Source organism: Erinaceus europaeus, chromosome 21 (genome assembly GCF_950295315.1).
Source record: "Erinaceus europaeus chromosome 21, mEriEur2.1, whole genome shotgun sequence".
NCBI lineage: Eukaryota > Metazoa > Chordata > Mammalia > Eulipotyphla > Erinaceidae > Erinaceus > Erinaceus europaeus.
This window is the reverse complement of record NC_080182.1, coordinates 11,937,941-11,955,952: the sequence shown is the minus strand read 5'-3', so window position 1 is coordinate 11,955,952 and position 18,012 is coordinate 11,937,941. Positions and strand designations below refer to the sequence as shown.

The following is an 18,012-nucleotide window of genomic DNA, read 5'->3' as shown; positions in this document are numbered from 1 at the left end:
TTGTTTTGTTTTTTTGTTTTCCTGACTAGAGTCAGTAGAAGGTTATTGCTTTTCCCAAAATGTCAACTTTTATTTTCATTGATATTCAACATTATTATTTCTGCTTTACATTTTGTTTTAATATTTTGTTTCATTACTACATTTTATGTTTGCCCTGTGTCTGATTTCTTCTTCTTTTTCTATCTTTTAAGGAAGAAGTTGTCTATTAAAACAGATTAAATCCCACCATCTGTAACCAAGTAGATGAATAGTATTATGCTCGGTGAAATACGTCTAATGGAGAGAGAAAAACATTGAATGACTTCATTCACACGAGGAAATAAAGTAACTGGGGCCAGGTGGTGGTGCAACTGGTTAAGCGCATACATTCCAGAGCCCAAGGACTGGGGTTCAAGCCCCCGGCCCTCACCTGCAGGAGGAAAGCTTCACAAGTGGTGAAGCAGGGCTGCAGGCGTCTTTCTGTCTCGCTCCCTCTCTATCTCCCTCTCCCCTCTCAATTTTTCTCTGTCTCTATCCAATAATAAATAATAATAAGTGTTAAAATAGAAATAAAGAAACTAAATAAATGAAAGATAAAAACAAACTTTGGACTATAAGAACAAAGTAGTGATCACCGGAGGCAAGACTGAAAAGAGGTGGGCAGATCAAGTAGAAAGGGTTCACTGCATGTTGAAGGATGAAAACTAGGCTGGCCCGCTGCAGCCGGAGTCCTTCCGCGCGGTGGGCGGCCCCGAGCGCTGGCAGTGACGGCGGCTCCCCCTCCTCATCATGAACAGGGGCTTCTCTCCGAAGAGCCACACATTCCTGCCCAAGATCTTCTTCCGCAAGATGTCCTCCTCTGGGGCCAAGGACAAGCCTGAGCTGCAGTTCCCATTCCTACAGGACGAGGAGACAGTGGCCACGCTGCAGGAATGCAAGACGCTCTTCATCCTTCGAGGCCTGCCAGGGAGCGGCAAGTCCACACTGGCACGGGCTCATTGTGGACAGGTACCATGACGGCACGAAGATGGTGTCTGCTGATGCCTACAAGATCACTCCTGGTGCTCGGGGAGACTTCTCTGAGCAGTACAAGCAGCTGGATGACAACCTGGCTGCCTACTGCCGCCGGAACATCCGAATTCTTGTGCTAGATGACACCAACCATGAGCGGGAACGGCTGGAGCAGCTCTTTGAAATGGCTGACCAGTACCAGTACCAGGTGGTGCTGGTGGAGCCCAAGACAGCGTGGCGGCTGGACTGTGCCCAGCTCAAGGAGAAGAACCAGTGGCAGCTGTCGGCTGATGATCTGAAGAAGCGGAAGCCTGGGCTAGAGAAGGACTTCCTGCTGCTCTACTTTGGCTGGTTCCTGACCAAGAAGAGTTCCGAGAGCCTCCACAAAGCTGGCCAGACCTTTCTGTTGGAGCTGGGGAACCACAAGGCTTTCAAGAAGGAGCTCCGACACTTCATCTCTGGAGATGAGCCCAGGGAGAAGATTGATCTGCTCAGCTACTTTGGAAAGAGACCCCCGGGTATGCTGCACTGTACAACCAAGTTCTGCAACTACGGGAAGGCGGCTGGGGCAGATGAGTACGCCCAGCAGGACGTGGTGAAGAAATCTTACTGCGAGGCCTTCACGCTGACCATCTCTGCCCTCTCTGTGACACCCAAGACAGCTGGCGCGCAGGTGGAGCTGAGCGAGCAGGAGCTGCTGTTGTGGCCAAATGACGTGGACAAGCTGGCCCCCACCGACAACCTGCCCCCGGGGAGCCGCGCTCACATCACTCTGGGCTGCGCAGATGACGTGGAGGCTGTGCAGATGGGCATTGACCTCCTAGAGATTGTGCGGCAGAAGAAGGGGGGCAACCGAGGCGAGGAGGTGGGTGACCTGCACCGGGGCAAACTCTACAACTTGGGCACTGGGCGCTGGATGCTGAACCTAGCCAAGAAGATGGAGGTCAGGGCCATCTTCCCCGGCTACTATGGGAAGGGCAAACCTGTGCCCAAACATGGCAGCCAGAAGGGGGGTGTGATGCAGTCCTGCACCATCATTTGAGTGTCTGTCCCACATGCCCCTCCCTCTAGAAGGGAAGAGGGAGGAGGGGGAACATGCCCTCTGCTTGATCTTTGTTTTCAAAAAAGTTTCTTTTTTTTTTTTTAATTCTGTTAACTTACTTGTAACTTCAAAGAAATGTGTACAATAACTGCCTCTCTCCCTGTGTATCTCTTCCCCTCTTAACATTCCAGTTGTCAACACAACTACCCTGAATGGTTGGCACTGTTCAGCAACCTGGACCAAAGTCGATGGAGCCAGGCTCGGCCGTAACTGAGCATTCCTCTAGCCACTGGTGCCTCTAGTGCCCTCCCCTCCATTCTGGCAGGGGTGCATAGCACAGCCCTACAGGGAGGTCGCCACAGCTGTGGAAAACTGCTGGTGGGTTTGAGAGGGACTCCCTTGGGCTTTGATCTTGATTCTTAATCAGTACAGCCCCAAGAAGGCTTGAGAGGTTTGGCTCTCCCCTTTGGTCCTAAGTGCCTGTCCCCTCCTCCACACCATAACTAGGTAACAGTTTGATAGCTAAGAAAGAAAACAGCAAATAGCCAACCCCAGGCTGGCTACTGGTTTTACCCCAGGAAGAGGAGACTGAGGCTAGAGATGTGACCTTGGTGGGGAGGTCTCAGCCTCACTCATCCTCCCTGGTGCCTCTGCCTCCTCAAAAGGGGGTTGGTGGGTACCAAGAGCCAATGGAGTGGGCTCTTGGCTGTCAGGGCCAAGCTCCTCCCAGTGCTGGGGGGGGGGGGCGCTAAAGATGCTACATGTATTGTGGTCTGGGGTGCTTTCCACCGCTTTCTGCTCAGTAATGGGGCCTTGCTAATCAGGTTGTCATTTGACAAAAGTACTTGGGATTTAAGTTATTATTCTGACTTGCTCAACTTCAGCAACTTGTAAGACTGGTAATGAAATAAGTCATGTTAATCCTAAAAAAAAAAAAAAAGAAAACTAGGCTGGTGGTGATGAGTGTCAGGTAGAAGAAACAGGTAGTTAAGATGCTGATTCTTAATGCCCTACACATGAAATCTACATAATGTTATAATCCAATACTAATTCAATAATTTTTTTAAACAGTTTGAACTACTACAACAGAACACTACAGTTTAGGGAATTTCTAAATAATAGGAGTTTATTTCTCACAATTTTGAATTCTGGGAAGTCTGAGATCAAGGTTCTGACAAGAGCAAATATTTGGTCAACACCCACTTCCTGATTATTAGCTTTTTTTTTTCTTCAGTGTCTTTGCATGGCAGATGAGGCAAGGACGCCTTCCAGGGTCTTTTTCATAAGGGTTCTAGCCTCATCACCTAATGACCCTCCAAAGGCCCCATCACTAGAAGAACTGGGCTGTAATAGAAGAATTTTGGAGTGGCACAGACATTTACTCATTGAGCCTCAAGTGGAAGCTTAAGTCACAGATTTGAAAACTCTTCCCCTTTAAGTCAAAATGGAGTGCTATCCATTTCCCTCTGTCTACTGCTTTCTCTGTATTCTACACATTTTTATATTGTGTTTTCATATTCTTTTAGTTCAAAATAGTTTCTAATTCTCTTTTTTAATTTCTTTTACTTGAAGTTATCGAGGAATGTGCTGTCTTTAGTTTTTAAATATTTTGAGACTTTCCTTTCTTTGTTACTAATTGCTAATTAAATTACAGTCGACTGAACTCAATGTAATTGAATTACTCATTCACTTACAATCTGAAGTTATATTTTAATAATTTGAATATTTTAAAACATATTGAAAAAATAAAAACAATACTTATCAAAACATTTTAGGGTCTCAACTTGGTAAATGTGATGTGTGTACTTGCAAATAATATGTATTTTTCTCTTATTGTGTTCTGTTGGCAAACGCTAGAAGAAGAAGAAGATTGTGTTCTGTAAGTAGCAATTAGATCAATTTGGTCAATAGTTAAGTCTTCTGCCTCATTCTATATTTTACTCCCAACCCCATGGCAGAGCTGCTCATTTGTTTGATCTATTTCCCTTGATGGAAGGCCACCTCCTGTACTCTGAGTTTCTCCCCTGGAGTAGCAGAAGGCAGCCCTTTCGAACTTCAGGGTTAAAATGGGTGATTCAGAAACTTAATGCTATCTCCATTTAGATCTAATTTTTTCCCCAAGTATTGACATTTCAAGTACCAATTTATGAGTCAAGTTATCTGGAAATCTTACAGAGCTCAGGGTTTAGTGCATTGTGAGTGAATAATGTCAACAAAACAGCAGAAACAGTGGTGCCCAATTGCAGCCTCTTGTCAGTAACAATAATTTGACAGCCAGTTAGGAAATAATGTCTTTGTGGAAGCTTTGGCATCTGGGTGGAAAACTGTAGAACTTTGGCAGAATCCAAGATTGAGGAGGGTTATTTTGAGAAGGCAGGCTGGTGTCTATAAGTAGCCAGATTTCTGCCAGTGGTCTTGATTGAGGAAGGGGACATGGAGAGGAAGAGAAAGGGAGACACCTGCAGGTGGGGAGTGGGACTGAGAGAAAAACAAAAAACAATAATAGGAATACAGACTGGCAAAAATGAAATGACAGAAAAAGACATTCCCTGGGGTGTGTGGGTGGGTGGCGGGGAGAATACAGGTCCAAAAAGGATGACAGAGGACCTAGTGGGGTTGTATTGTTATATGGAAAACTGGGAAATGTTATGCATGTACAAACTATTTTACTGTCGAATGTAAAACATTAATTCCCCAATAAGAAAATTAAAAAAAAAAGACATTCCATGCAAATGGTAAACTGGAGAGAACAGAAATACCTACACTGAAATAAAAAGATAAGAGATAATATAAATAAAGAGATGAGGTTACTAAATTGTGGAAAAAGTGTCTACTTATCAAGACTTACCAAGATATAGCAAGTGTAAACTTTTATGCACCCAATATTAAAGCACCTAAATACTTACATTCAAACATTTATTTATGTATTTTGTGTGTGTGTGTGTGTGAGAGAGAGAGAGAGAGAGCCTCACTCTAACATATGTGACACAGAAGACCAGACTCAGTTCTTCAGACACCTAAGTTCGTGTTCTATCTATCCACAGTGCAACCTCTTTGGCTGAAGCTGCTAAATATTTAAAGCAAATAGTCACAGAATTGAAATGAGAAATAGAGAGAAATTCTTTATTTTTTTAAATATGTATTTATTATTGGATAGAGATAAGAGAAAAACTGAGAGGGAAAAGGGAAGATAGAGAGGGAGAGAGACAGAGAGACACCTGCAGACCCGCTTCACCACTCATGTAGTTTTCCCCCTGCCGTGGGGACGGGGGACTTGAATCAGGGTCCTGGCACACTGTAATGTGTGCACTTACCCAGGTGCTTGGCCCCTTAGAAAGCAACTAAACAATGGCAATGGAAAGAATGGTGAAATTAAAAGATGAAGAAGAAAACTGTCATAATGTTGTCTGAGCATACTGACAGAGAGGAGTGTTCAGTTTGGAGAGGGAGCCAGCATCTCCTCAGTGCAGGGCTCCACTTATAAGAAGCGATATTATCTCCAGAGAAGACAGAAATGGAAGGTTTGCAGACGGTATAAGCAAGAGAATTCTGTATTCTCCCTTAACTGCAGTGCCATCATCCCTTCTCCTCTGGGAACAGTGTGCTGTAGTATTTCATATCTTGAACTCTGGAGCCAAACTGCTTGGATTAAAATCCTTATTTGTTTGTTTCCAGAGAAAGACCAGGGTACTGCTCAACGCTGGTTTATGGTGGTATAGTGGGTGGAACCTGGGACATTGGAGTCTCAGACATGAAAATTTATTTGCATAACCATTATACTATCTTTGGATTGAAATCCTGTCCAGATCACTTTTTAAAAAATATTTATTTATTCCCTTTTGTTGCCCTTGCTTTTTTTAATTGTTGTTGTTGGATAGGACAGAGAGAAATGGAGAGAGGAGGGGAAGACAGAAAAGGGGCAGAGAAAGACCTGCTTCACCACTTGTGAAGTGACTCCCCTGCAGGTGGGGAGTCAGGGGCTTGAACTGGGATCCTTATGCTTGTCCTTGTGATTCACACCACGTGCGCTTAACCCGATGCTCTACCACCTGAGTCCCTCCAGATCACATATTAACTGGCCTAGATGCAGCAAGCTTCTTAATTATCTGCCTCAGTTTCTTCCACCTGGATAATGAAAGTTAACAACAACAAGGTTTTTTTTTCTGATAGAATTGTCAGTGAGATAAAACAAGGTAATTTAGGTAACTGAGGAGGAACAAGGTTGCCCACTGAATGACCCTGAATTGGGGTTGCCAGCTCCTCATGGGGCGCGAGCGCTTCCACACTACGATCATCCTCTCTGACATTATGCTATTCCACTGCAGAATACTGTGCCCCAGTATGGTTCCGTAGCCCCCATGTCCACTTGGTCGATTCCAAATTATATTCCTCCATGAGGATCATTTCTGGAACCATCCGTTCCACCCCGGTTCCATGGCTGCCAGTTCTTAGCAACATCGCCCCGCCAGATATTCGTCGGGATGCGGCATCATCTAAGTTCATTTCCCACGTCTACGCTCGACCGGACCTGCCAATATACGCGGATATCTTCGCCCACCCTGTCCAACGCTTGACGTCTCGTCACCCAATCTGGTCCCCTACGCCTACACTGAACTTCTCTGTTCCAGACTCTTGGAAACAGAGCTGGCAGTCAGCTGAGGTAAAGAACAAACACCTCATCACAGACCCCTGCAAGCGTCAACCCGGCTTTGACCTGGCACGTTATGATTGGGCCCTCCTCAATCGCTATCGAGCAGGCCATGGCCGGTGCGCCGCTATGTTCCATCGCTGGGGAGCCAGAGACGACCCGAACTGCCCCTGCGGCTCCAGACAGACTATGACCCACATAGTCAACGACTGCCACCTCTCCAGATTCAAAGGAGGTCTTGAAACTTTACATCAGGCTCAACCTGATGCTGTTGAAGGGCAAAGGCTAGAAGAAGAAGAAGGGGTTGCCAGGCAACAAATGACCTGAAACCCTGAGGAACCTTGTGGAATTCCAACCCCCACCCTCACACCCCCAGGGCACTGGCTTCAGTAATTGACTCATCAACAAAACTCCAGGGCAGCTGATCTCTAAGGCTGAAGCACTTGTGAGGGGAGCTCTGACCCTTGCCCTGTAAAGAGGTAGAGCAACAAGAGGTGGGGTCTTGTCCTAAAATACAACCCCACTGCGCCCTGGCTTCTTGTAAACTTCTTGTTGGACTGGAAGGGATGAAAAGGCGGAACCATGGATCTCATCTTGTTGACTGTGGATTTCTCTTGAAGTCATGGTGTTTATTTTCACCTGATTTCTCAGAACCTTCCCTCAACTGCCTCCCTCTGGCTCTTTAATCTCTGCAGGAGTACCCCACCCCCACCCTGGGCAAGTCCTCTTCCTTCCCCCTCTCCATGAACTCATCTGCTTCCAGGGTTTCAGATGCCAACCTCCTGCAGAAAACTCCTGTCCAGCTGTGTCCACACCTCACTGGACATCGTCACTCAGATCTGGTATCTTGAACCTCCAGACTCCACAAATATATTAATTTTCATATTTTCTTCAGCCTTGGCTATGAAAACAAACAGTACTTCACCCAACCTTCACATTTGCTTTTTGTGCTCTCATTAACTTGGTGACTTGTACTGCCATCTATCTGACTTGTCCTCTAGGCAAAAATCCTAAAATCCTAAAATTTCTCCTGGACTCCTCCTTCAGACTAGCTACTGACACAAACACCCTAGCCCCACCACGTTGCTTCTCTCTCTCTCTTCTCACTCTGTGCCTCTTTGCCGGGACCAGTGTTCTGGTCTCTCTTGCCTCTTTCTGCAGACTCTGCCTGGTTCACTTTCCTCTTCTATTCAAACACCTTCAGTGCCTCCCTGGGATGCATTGGATCGACCTCCTCGTGGTGCATCCCGTGAGTACCCATTCACTGGGGAAACTGACGATCCTTCCTAGCTGACTGAATCCACATGGATCCCAGTCACTTTCAAAGCCAGCAACAAGCAGCTCCTGACAGCTTTCAACCTGACACTGTTGACTGGCTACGGAAGAAGGGCAAACGCTAGAAGAAGAAGTGCCTCCCTATTCATGAAATGTGCTACTATTCCTCATTCTGGTGACTGAGGGTTGTCTTACTAATTTTTTTTTTTTTTTTGCCTCCAGGATTATCGCTGGGGCTTGATGCCAGCACTACAAATCCACTACTCCTTCAGGCCTTTTTTTTTTTTTTTTTTCCCATTTTGTTGGCTAGGACAGAGAAAAACTGAGAGGGGGAGAGGGAGATAGAGAGGAAGAGAGAAAGACACTTGCAGACTTGCTTCATCACTTGTGAAGTGTCCTCCCCTGCAGGTGGGAAGCCCAGGACTCGAACCCCTGTCATCACAAGGACAGTTTGGTTGTTAAGATTCATTTGGTGCTTCTCAACTTATCCTCATCTGTGTTCAGTCTACGGGGCAGCTCATACTTCCTAATACTCTGAACACTTTGTGATATAGACTATACTCTCTCCTCCACACCCTCTGAAATCTCTGTTTATCAGAGTCCTGCACGTCTGTCAAACTCACCTCAGAGACCTCCTTCCCTTGCTCTCTTATGAACCCTTCCTGTAAACTTCCTTCCATTTACTTTCTCAGAGAGATGGTGTATATTGGTCTGCGGCACCTGTTATATGGACTGTATTGTCATCACAGGAATTAGCCGCCAGCTTTTCCCAGCTAGCACCTATGCTCTTGAGGCTTAGGGTCACCACTCAGAAGTAGCTTATACTGAATAAGGGCAAGAGGCTGGCATACTTTAATGATGACTCTTTAGTCACTATCAGGCCACCCCATCATCTGGGGCTCTAGTCGGGGAGTCCTGGGGTTCTCACACAGACATGATAGGCCTAGACCTCTAACAGATCCCTGTCACTACTGTCACTGGTCATCTCCATCAGGAACAACACAATAGACCCCTTTGTGGGTCCCCCATAGGACCTTGCCCCCAACGTGGATCAACAACAGTAGAAAATGTCCCATCCTCTGAAGGGAGGCTGGACAACATACTCTATCTACCACCTGAGGAAGATGGATCCTGAAATTGGGGCAGCTTGGGACTTTCCTACTCATGACCACAGAATGTAAGCTCAAACCTACAGGGATACAGAGGTTACATAGGCTCCTAAGCTGAATATGGGCCCCAGATCAAATCAATGGGGTCTACCATCAACAATATTTATACACCTTTCCCGTATTTGGGAGCTACTCTCTTCCCTGATCCAGCTTTCTAGCCCTTTTTCAAGCCATGACATTATCTCCCCAGACAATAACTTGCATCCACCTGCATATCAGATTTCAGGCTCAGGAAAAAACTAGAATAGTCATGGGCACTTTGGAATGTAACTAAAATAGGCCTACCAGCTATCTTCATAATGGAGACCCCAAATCTTCATCTGCAATATTCCAGCCTTTAGGTTCATGATTAGTCAACAATTTGTTTGGCTTTATGTATTAACTCTCTTTTCAGCCACCAGGTTCCAGATGCTACCATGATGCCAACTGGACTTCCCTGGGCAGATGACCAGCAGGTGTTTTGCTTCCCCAGATCCCCGCACCATTATGGAAAGAGAGACAGGCTGGGAGTATGGATCAACCTCTCAATGCCCTGGTTCAAAGGGGAAGCAATTACAGAAGCCAGACCTTCCACCTTCTGCACCACATAATGACCCTGGATCCATACTCCCAGGGGGTTAAAGAATAGGAAAGCTATCGGGGAGGGAATGGGATACGGAGTTCTGGTGGTGGGAATTGTGTGGAGTTGTCCTCTTATCCTACGGTTTTTGTCAGTGTTTCATTTTTATAAATAAATTAAAAAAAAAAAAGAAGTAGCTTATACAGGACTGAGGGGATGGCTCAGCTGCTAGAGGCTGCAGGTTTAAGCCCCAGCACTATCCTACACCAGAGCTGAACAATGCTTTGGTCTTCTCTCCCTCTCCCTCTCCCTCTCCCTCTCCCTCTCCCTCTCCCTCTCCCTCTCTCTCTCCCTTAATAATTTTTAAGTTAAAAAAAAGATTATAGGAGGAGTGTGTTGGCCCTCAGAAACGCATCTGGGCATTGTACTGAGCAGACACTGGCGAAGAGGAAAGTCAGAAGGTAAGGAGACTGGCTAATGTGCCTGTAGGCTTTGAGCACAGAGTAGGGCTGCAGGAAAACAGAGCTCAGGTCAGTTGCTGCCCCTCTTTGAGTTATCCCGGGGCCTCACACAATGAGAGCTGGGGATTTCTCAGCACCCCACCCAGGGCTGGGAGCGGGGGGCACACCATTTCTTGCCATGCTTCTCCTCCCTCAGTCTCTACTCTTTGAGAAGCAGCCTCACACACAGATGCCCCACCATTCTGGGGAAGGAAACATCAGGCGTTGCTGCCATCTAGTGATGGAAGTGTATCGTGTTTTCCCTGTAGGCTATGGGAGCCTGTAGGCTTTTTAACTTTAAATAGATCTTAATTACTCACTCCTGACCAAGAGATAAAACTGGGTGAGGGAGAGATAGCACAGTGGTTATGCAAAAAGATTCCCATACCCCAAGGATCCAAAGCTCCGGGCTCAATTCAGCCACTCTGACAGCAGCCAGAGCTGAGCGGGGCAGCACTCCATGGCCCTGTGAGTTTCTAGACAAATCCCGTTTGTACTCTGTGGGTTTTGAGACCGTTATTCACCCTGTCTCCCAATTCATCAGGAGAACAATGGGGAAAGCCTCCCACTATACAGCCGCACCTCTAGACCACCAGGGTGTTGATATTTTCCTGAGTTTCCCCGTCAGTTCTCTGCCTCCAGACCTCAGCACAGGGCCTCCCCCTGCTGCTCCAGCTTCTGAGGGGCAGTAGCAATGGAGACTCACAGTTGCATTTGGTGAGCCTCAGGGGGTCCTCTTCTCCCTTCAGCCATCTTTTTGTTGGTAAAACTCAGACCAGAGGTGGTGTCTCCACTGGCAAACTGCCAGATTGTTTTTTTTTTAAAATAATATTTTTATTTATTTATTATTGTATAGAGACAGAAATTAAGAGGGGAGAGGGAGAGACAGAGAGACACCTGCAGCCCTGCTTCACCACTAGTAAAGCTTTCCCCTACAGGTAGGGACCAGGGGCTTGAACCTGGGCCCTTGTGCACTGTAATGTGTGCGCCTGGCCAGGTGTGCCACTGCCTGGCCCCTAAACTGCCAGATAGTTAACAGCTGCTCCCCACTAGAAATGGGCTTTTAGCTCCAGGAATCTCTCCTTAGGCTCCTCTCTGGCCACTAGCCACACGTGTTTGCACTCACCTGTGATTTGGGGGGTCCCAAAGTATTCTGAATCTTGTCTTGTTGCATTCTCAGGTGATCCTCTTTGCTATTCCTAGTTGACTGAGGAGTGTGAAACACAGCTGCTGCTTCTCTGTAGCCCCCGGACGTGTATTGTATTAAGAGCTTGCTAAAGCCTAGCAGATCCCAGTGTGCTCTCCAGCCCAGGAATTCAGCGTGTGTGTGTGTGTGTGTGTGTGTGTGTGTGTGTGTGTGTGTATCATGGAGGGAGGCATGTGACTGTACAGACTGGGGAAGGCTCAAACCTCTTCACAGGACAGATCACACTCCAGCCCTGGAGTTGTTATCTGGATGGGCAAGACTATATCCTTCCAGAACTTTCTCTGCCTCCAACCAGGACACATTTTTACAAAGGATGGTGGTCAATCATCTTTTTTCTTTCTTTCTTTCTTTTTCAGAAAAGCTGGTAGGGGTCTGGAAAACCCCCAGAAGTCATAATCAGAGGTATCTTCTGGGAAGCCTCAAGAAGAACTGGTGTAGCTTTAGAATCGATGATTTCCATGAGGCTGACACAGCCCTGCATGGGAGGGTTGTGCACTGTGGCACCATCCCAGCAGTTTAGGAGCCAGGCGGTGGTACATCTGGCTAAGAGCACACATTACAGTGCACAAGGACCCAGGTTCAAGGCCCTGGTCCCCGCCTGTAGGGGGAAAGCTTCACTAGTGGTGAAGCAGGGGCTGCAGGTGTCTCTCCCTGTCCCCTCTCAATTTAAGCCAATATTAAACCACGAATAAATATAAAAACAAAGAAACGAAAACTCAGGAAGCAGAGACCGTGAGGTAACAGTGGGTTAAGTGCACATGGCAGGAAGCACAAGGACCGTGTAAGGACCCAGGTTTGAGCCCCGGCTCCCCACCTGCAGGGTGTTCACTTTACAGGTGGTGAAGCAGGTCTGCAGGTGTCTATCTTTCTCTTCCCCTCTGTCTTCTCCTTCTCTCTCAGATTCTTTCTGCCCTATACAACAACAATGACAGCAATAATAACAACAACGATAAACAACAAGGGCAACAAAAGGGAAAAAATTGGCCCCCAGCAGCAGTGGATTCGTAGTGCAGGTATTGAGCCCCAGCAATAACCCTGGAGGCAAAAAAACCCAAAACCCTCAGGAAGCATAGGCCCTGTACATGAAGACTTTGAGTCACAGTTAGGTCATGTGCACAGTGGAAATGACCACTCTTAGAACTCATTGTGATACCCACTTCTGGTCTTCCCTCCACTGGACAGTGATGAGGAGGACAGAAGCCTCATCTTGGGAGTCGGGCGGTAGAGCAGCGGGTTAAGCACATGTGGCACAAAGCACAAGGACCAGCATGAGGATCCCGGTTCCAGCCCCCGGCTCCCCACCTGCAGGGGAGTCGCTTCACAAGCGGAGAACAGGCGGTGAAGCAGGTCTGCAGGTGTCTGTCTTTCTCTCCTCCTCTCTGTCTTCTCCTCTCCAGATTTCTCTCTGTCCTATCCAACAACGACATCAATAATAACTACAACAATAAAACAAGGGCAACAAAAGGGAATAAATAATATTTAAAAAAAAGAAGAAGTCTGATCTCTGATGCCAAGATGCTGTCAGTCATGTGAACGCCTTGGCCTTCCTGAGGCAGAGGATTATACGCCTACAAAGTTTTCTCTAGCTCTGTGTTACCACGACATAGGTTCTTTCGTGTAGGCATTGATCCAGAATTCATGTGTGTTTTGTCAAAAGATCACTGACTTACCAGAATGTCTTAAGATCACTCACACCCTGGGCTCTAGGTGTTGCAATAAGTGGGATATCTTCAGCAAAGGTGCCATTGCAGGTCTTTTAAGAAGAATCAAGGAACTTTGTTATTGGTCCTAGCCAATGGCATGCCAGAGTCAGCGAGGGCCATCTCACAAGAACTGACTGTAACATCTCTTTCCCCATTCCACTTTCAGTAACATCTGAAGTGTAAAATCAATCATGATGGTAGAACTTGAAGTCATCATATTAAGTGGGATAAGCCAAAAGAAAAGCACAGACACTGGCTGATCACACTCATAAGTGGAGCTTGAGAGAAAAGGCCAGAGGAAAGCACAATGCGAAGCCTGGGCTGGGCGTGGCACACTGGACCACAGCTGTTGGTATGCTTCTAGTTCTGCTTCTGGGATCTAGTTCTGCTTCTGTTACATTGTTTGACACTGTGGTCTATTTACATGGTCTTTTCTGTTACATTGGTTTGTTCTCACTCCCCCTCTGCCTCCGGGAGATTTGGTTTAGCCCTTGCTAGTTTCGTGCTTCTCCCTTCTCCCTGCCCCCTAGCCTACGGAAGTCCTGAGTTCGGGACTCTGTCGCTGGAGGAGAAAGATGGAGGAGCACATGGTGTGGTGATTAGGTGTGGGACTGTTTGCCCGCTCGTGAATAAAGATTAAACTGCATTCTCAGCTCAGCCGTGTGTTTCTGGTCGTCTGTTACCTGCCCGTGAAGCCAGCCCGGAGAAAACAACACACAGCCAAGGATGGAGGGGCTTTGGAATCCTCGTGCATGGTGGGAAGGGACCTAGGTTGGAAAGGGAGTGCTTTGCAGATATCTTTCACAGGAAGATGACAAGTTGTACCCATGTACCAACAATTGTATTATAAACCAGATAGTGGGAGGAAAAAATCAACCATGATGTCTTCATAATAGATGACAGTAAATGCCACAACTCAAGACCCCCTGAAGGGTTGAATATTATACTCTTCTCAGCATATCACTACTATTGATTTTTAATTAGAAACAAAGGGCTGTACTTTTCCAAGTAATATAATTCTACTGGTAAAAGAGCAGAATATATATGAGATTATATATGAGTTGGTGGAAGACAGGGTGGTAACAGACAATCAAGATCATGCCTTAAAGTGTGAAATAAACCCGAAATCTTTTAATGTTGATAAAAACTATCTGCAATAATCTTTTATTTAGTGTCAGATTTTGCATGCAAAATAGCACTAAGTGATAAACTACATGCTTGTATTGGGAAAAGCATTAAACAAAGGATAATGGACCTAGAAGCATGTGGAAAAGCATAATTTCAAATTTTTATTTAGTCTGTTTCTTATTATGTTTTCATGAAATTTGAACTGTTGCAATCTTAATATTAGTGTGTCCCCTACAGCTCTGTCTAGTGTCTTCTCTCTTATTACAATAGTACCAGTGGCTATTCGCCAGTTGGTCTTATCCCCTCTCTCTGCACGAGTCATTGGATGTGAACATTGAAATATGGCATCTTCTAGCCAGAACACAGATCCAGCAGTTCAGAAAGTCTGTCGCGTGGTTAGGCACTGAGCCCCCAGCAGCACAAGGGCTGGCGACAAGAGTATGAGGTAGGGGTGAGTCTGAGGGGCTCAGTCATAGTGGACTTTACCCTCAGTCACCCCCGAGCTGGGCAAGTCACCGTTGCAGAGTGTCTGGAGGACGACACGAGGCCTGTTGTCCATGTGACACTTGGTCATCTCTATGTATCTGCGAATTGCCTTTTGAATGACAACAGCACACTTTTCTTCTTCCATCCTTTTGGTGGTGGTGATGATAGGCTCGTACAACTTGGTGAAAGGGTTGGCTTCCATGAACTTCTCTTCCATCATGGCTTTCATGCTATCCAGCCCGCTGGAGTCACCAAGCACCCTCGTGGTGAAAGCGAAGAGAATATCCATGCAGTGGAGGCGATCCCCGCTCACCACGGGCAAGTCCATTACTAGAAACTGAAATCGATTTGGTTTTGCCACCCGCAGGGGCTCGGGAAGGGCATCCGCAAAATCAGAAAGGGCAGAGTAGCTGATGAACTGGGTTGCTTCCGGGTCAAACTTTTCCCAGACTTCATAGAATATGTCAAAGTCGTCTTCACCCAAAGGCTCCTCACTCTCTTCGGTGGCTATGTTGAAATTCTCTAGAATCACAGCAATGTACATGTTGACGACGATGAGAAAAGAGATGATGATGTAGCTGACAAAGTAGGCGATGGCTATGGCAGGGGGGCTGCATTTCGAGTCAGCCTGACAGGGTTTCAACATGGGCCTGAGGAGACCGTCCCAGCCGGCGGAGGTGGTTATCTGGAAGAGGCAGAGCATGCTGCTCGAGAAAGTTTCGAAGTTGAATATCTCATCGATGCCATCTGCTGCGGGGGTGTGTTGAAAACAGTTCATGCCAAAGATGGCGTAGATGAACATGATCAGGAAGAGCAAGAGACCGATGTTGAACAGAGATGGGAGGGACATCATCAGTGCAAAGAGCAGAGTCCGGATTCCCCGAGCTGCTCGCACAAGTCTCAAGATGCGGCCGATCCGAACCAAGCGGACGATCCTGAAGAGTGTCGGAGGAAAGCGAATCTGGCTTTGTTTTTCCAAAGCAGAAACCATTAAACCTTGGAAGGAGGAGAAGGACTGATTAAGTTCAACAGGCGCACTGTTTTCAGGGCCAGTTTTGTCTCTCCTGCCTTGGAATGTTAGTAGGACCCGCTTTTACCAATACTTCGTCATTTACCCACAGAGCTAAAATGTTTCTTACCAAGAGCTCAGAAAATATCTATCGGGCCAAGGGCCACACACTTTTAGGAGAAACTTTAGATGGGACAGAATGTCCCTTTATAGAGGGATCTTAACAGCGTCTGCTGTAGGTGAGGAGGATGGGGAGAGGGAGATGGTTGTTTGGAGATCTCATTTCTGGGCTAAACCTGCCACTGACCTCTCATATCAATATGTTTATCAATATGTCCATTCTAAGGATTCCCGAGTAAGTAACTAAATCAGAAATACCCTATCAGCTTCTTTAGCAATGGCGGAAGTGACATCTCAAGCAGAGGTGCGTACAAACAGCTCTTTGCTTGCTGTGCAGGCCAGTGATACAGGCTTTACTCGATTCACATTCTGAACCCAACACTGCAGAGTGGCTGGAACATGCTTGCCTTGTGTAGGCATGGCCTTGCTCTTGTTCTGGGGGTCCTCTAAGGTTATCAGAAGCGGATGGCATCCAAAATGATCTGCCATCACCTAACAGTTAAAGAGAACTAGCTGACGGTATACTTTCCCGGCTGCCTGATGGTGACAATGAAAGTTTAGCTCGTTTGTAATTGGGAAGCCATCCCTGTTGGAAAGTGGAATTTACTAAGACTAATTCAGCAACAACAGGAGTACATGCACCCTTTCAGGTCCATCCGCCCTATGGATAGCCTCCTTTCCTCCTCTCTGCCCCTTTTTTGACTAAGTAAGCCTATCGTGATCTGTTCTGTCTCTGAGCTCAGTTCTGTGTACAGTGGCCCGATGTTTAATTAATTTATCTTTCTTCGCTCTTTAAATCCTACTATCCAATCTGGATGGCTAACTCCTTTGACCACATTCACTCTGTTATTCTGTGAGAGCTTGATAAAGCACTTGGGTGCTAAGTGTTGGATGGCAGGTGCACAGGCAAAGGCATAAAACTATGCTGCCCACAGGATCTGACTTAGCATGTGGACTGCAGCTCTCATTGGAGTAAAATGTTAGAGAGTGCAACTGCAATTGCCTGGCAGTTTTTCAAAGGACAAAAGTCAGATATCCCCCCAAATTATGTGACACCTGGTGCTGCCCAACCTGGAAGGAATGATTTGATCTCTGCAGGCTGAAGGAAGGGTTCTTTAAGTTTCCTCAGCTTCAGATAAAGGCAAGAGACCAGAATACTTTAATGATGGCTCTTTAGGTTACTACCAGGTCAACCCATCACCAGTACTGTATGGATTCCCACACAGACATGATGGGCCTGGACCTCTAACAGGTCCCTGTCACCACTGCCACTGGTCATCTCCATCAGAAACAACATAAGGGACCCCTTTGTGGGCCCCTATAGAACCTTGCCCTCAATGTAGATTAACAGTGGTAGAGAATGTTCCACTCTCCAAAGAGGGGTTGGGCAACATTCTCTACCACTCCAGGAAGATGGGTCCTAAAATTAATGCAGCCTGGAATGTTCCTAGTCATGACCACAGAATGCGAGCTCAGACCTACAGAGATGCAGAGGCTATACAGGCTCCTGCACTGAATATGGGTCCCAAATCAAATCGATGGGGTTTACAGTTAACAATATTTATATATTTTTCCCATATTTAGGAGCTATTCTCTTCCCTAATCCAACTTTCTAGTACTATTTCCAACTCTGCCACCATCTCCCTAGACAATACCTTTGGTCCACCTGTATGTTAGTTGTCAGGCTCGGGCAAAAATTAGAAAAGTCATGGGCCCTTTGGAATATACCTAAAATAGAGCTACTAGCTTTTTCCAAAATGGAGACCCTAAATATCATCTGCTCTATTCTAGCCTTTAGGTTCCTGATTATTAAAGTTTGTTTTGCTTTATATTTTAATGCTTTTCAGCCACAAAGTTGCAGATGCTACCGTAACACCAACCTGATTTTCCTGGGCAAATGACCTCACCAATGTGTCCTGGAACCTCACCTCCCCAGAGCCCTACACCACTAGAGAAAGATAGAAATAGGCTGGGAGTATGGATCCACTTTCCAAAACACCCATGTCCAGCAGAGAAACAATTATAGAAGCCAGACCTTCCGCCTTCTGCACCCCATGATGATCCTAGGTCCATGCTCCCAGAGAGAAAAAGAATAGGGAAGCTTTCAAGGAAGGGGATGGTATATAGAACTCTGGTAGTGGGGATTGTGTGGAATTGTATCCCTCTTATCCATGGT

General features: G+C 46.4%; 2 protein-coding genes across 2 annotated transcripts in view; one reads left to right on the top strand and one right to left on the bottom strand.

Moving 5' to 3' along the window:
- The first annotated feature begins 698 nt into the window (after positions 1-698).
- On the top strand, positions 699-2,970 carry LOC103108344 (2',3'-cyclic-nucleotide 3'-phosphodiesterase-like). Its single transcript, XM_060180410.1, is given in 2 exon segments — positions 699-972; positions 974-2,970. Coding segments are annotated over 2 exon segments (1,263 nt in total). The 5' UTR covers positions 699-768; the 3' UTR covers positions 2,033-2,970.
- Positions 2,971-14,350: 11,380 nt separating this feature from the next.
- SCN11A (sodium voltage-gated channel alpha subunit 11) overlaps positions 14,351-18,012 on the bottom strand; it is a 101,021-nt gene continuing 97,359 nt past the window's right edge. Inside the window, exon 29 of the mRNA XM_060180409.1 lies at positions 14,351-15,703. Within this exon, the coding sequence (XP_060036392.1) occupies positions 14,688-15,703 (1,016 nt within the window). The 3' untranslated portion in view covers positions 14,351-14,687. The remainder of the gene's footprint in view (positions 15,704-18,012) is intronic.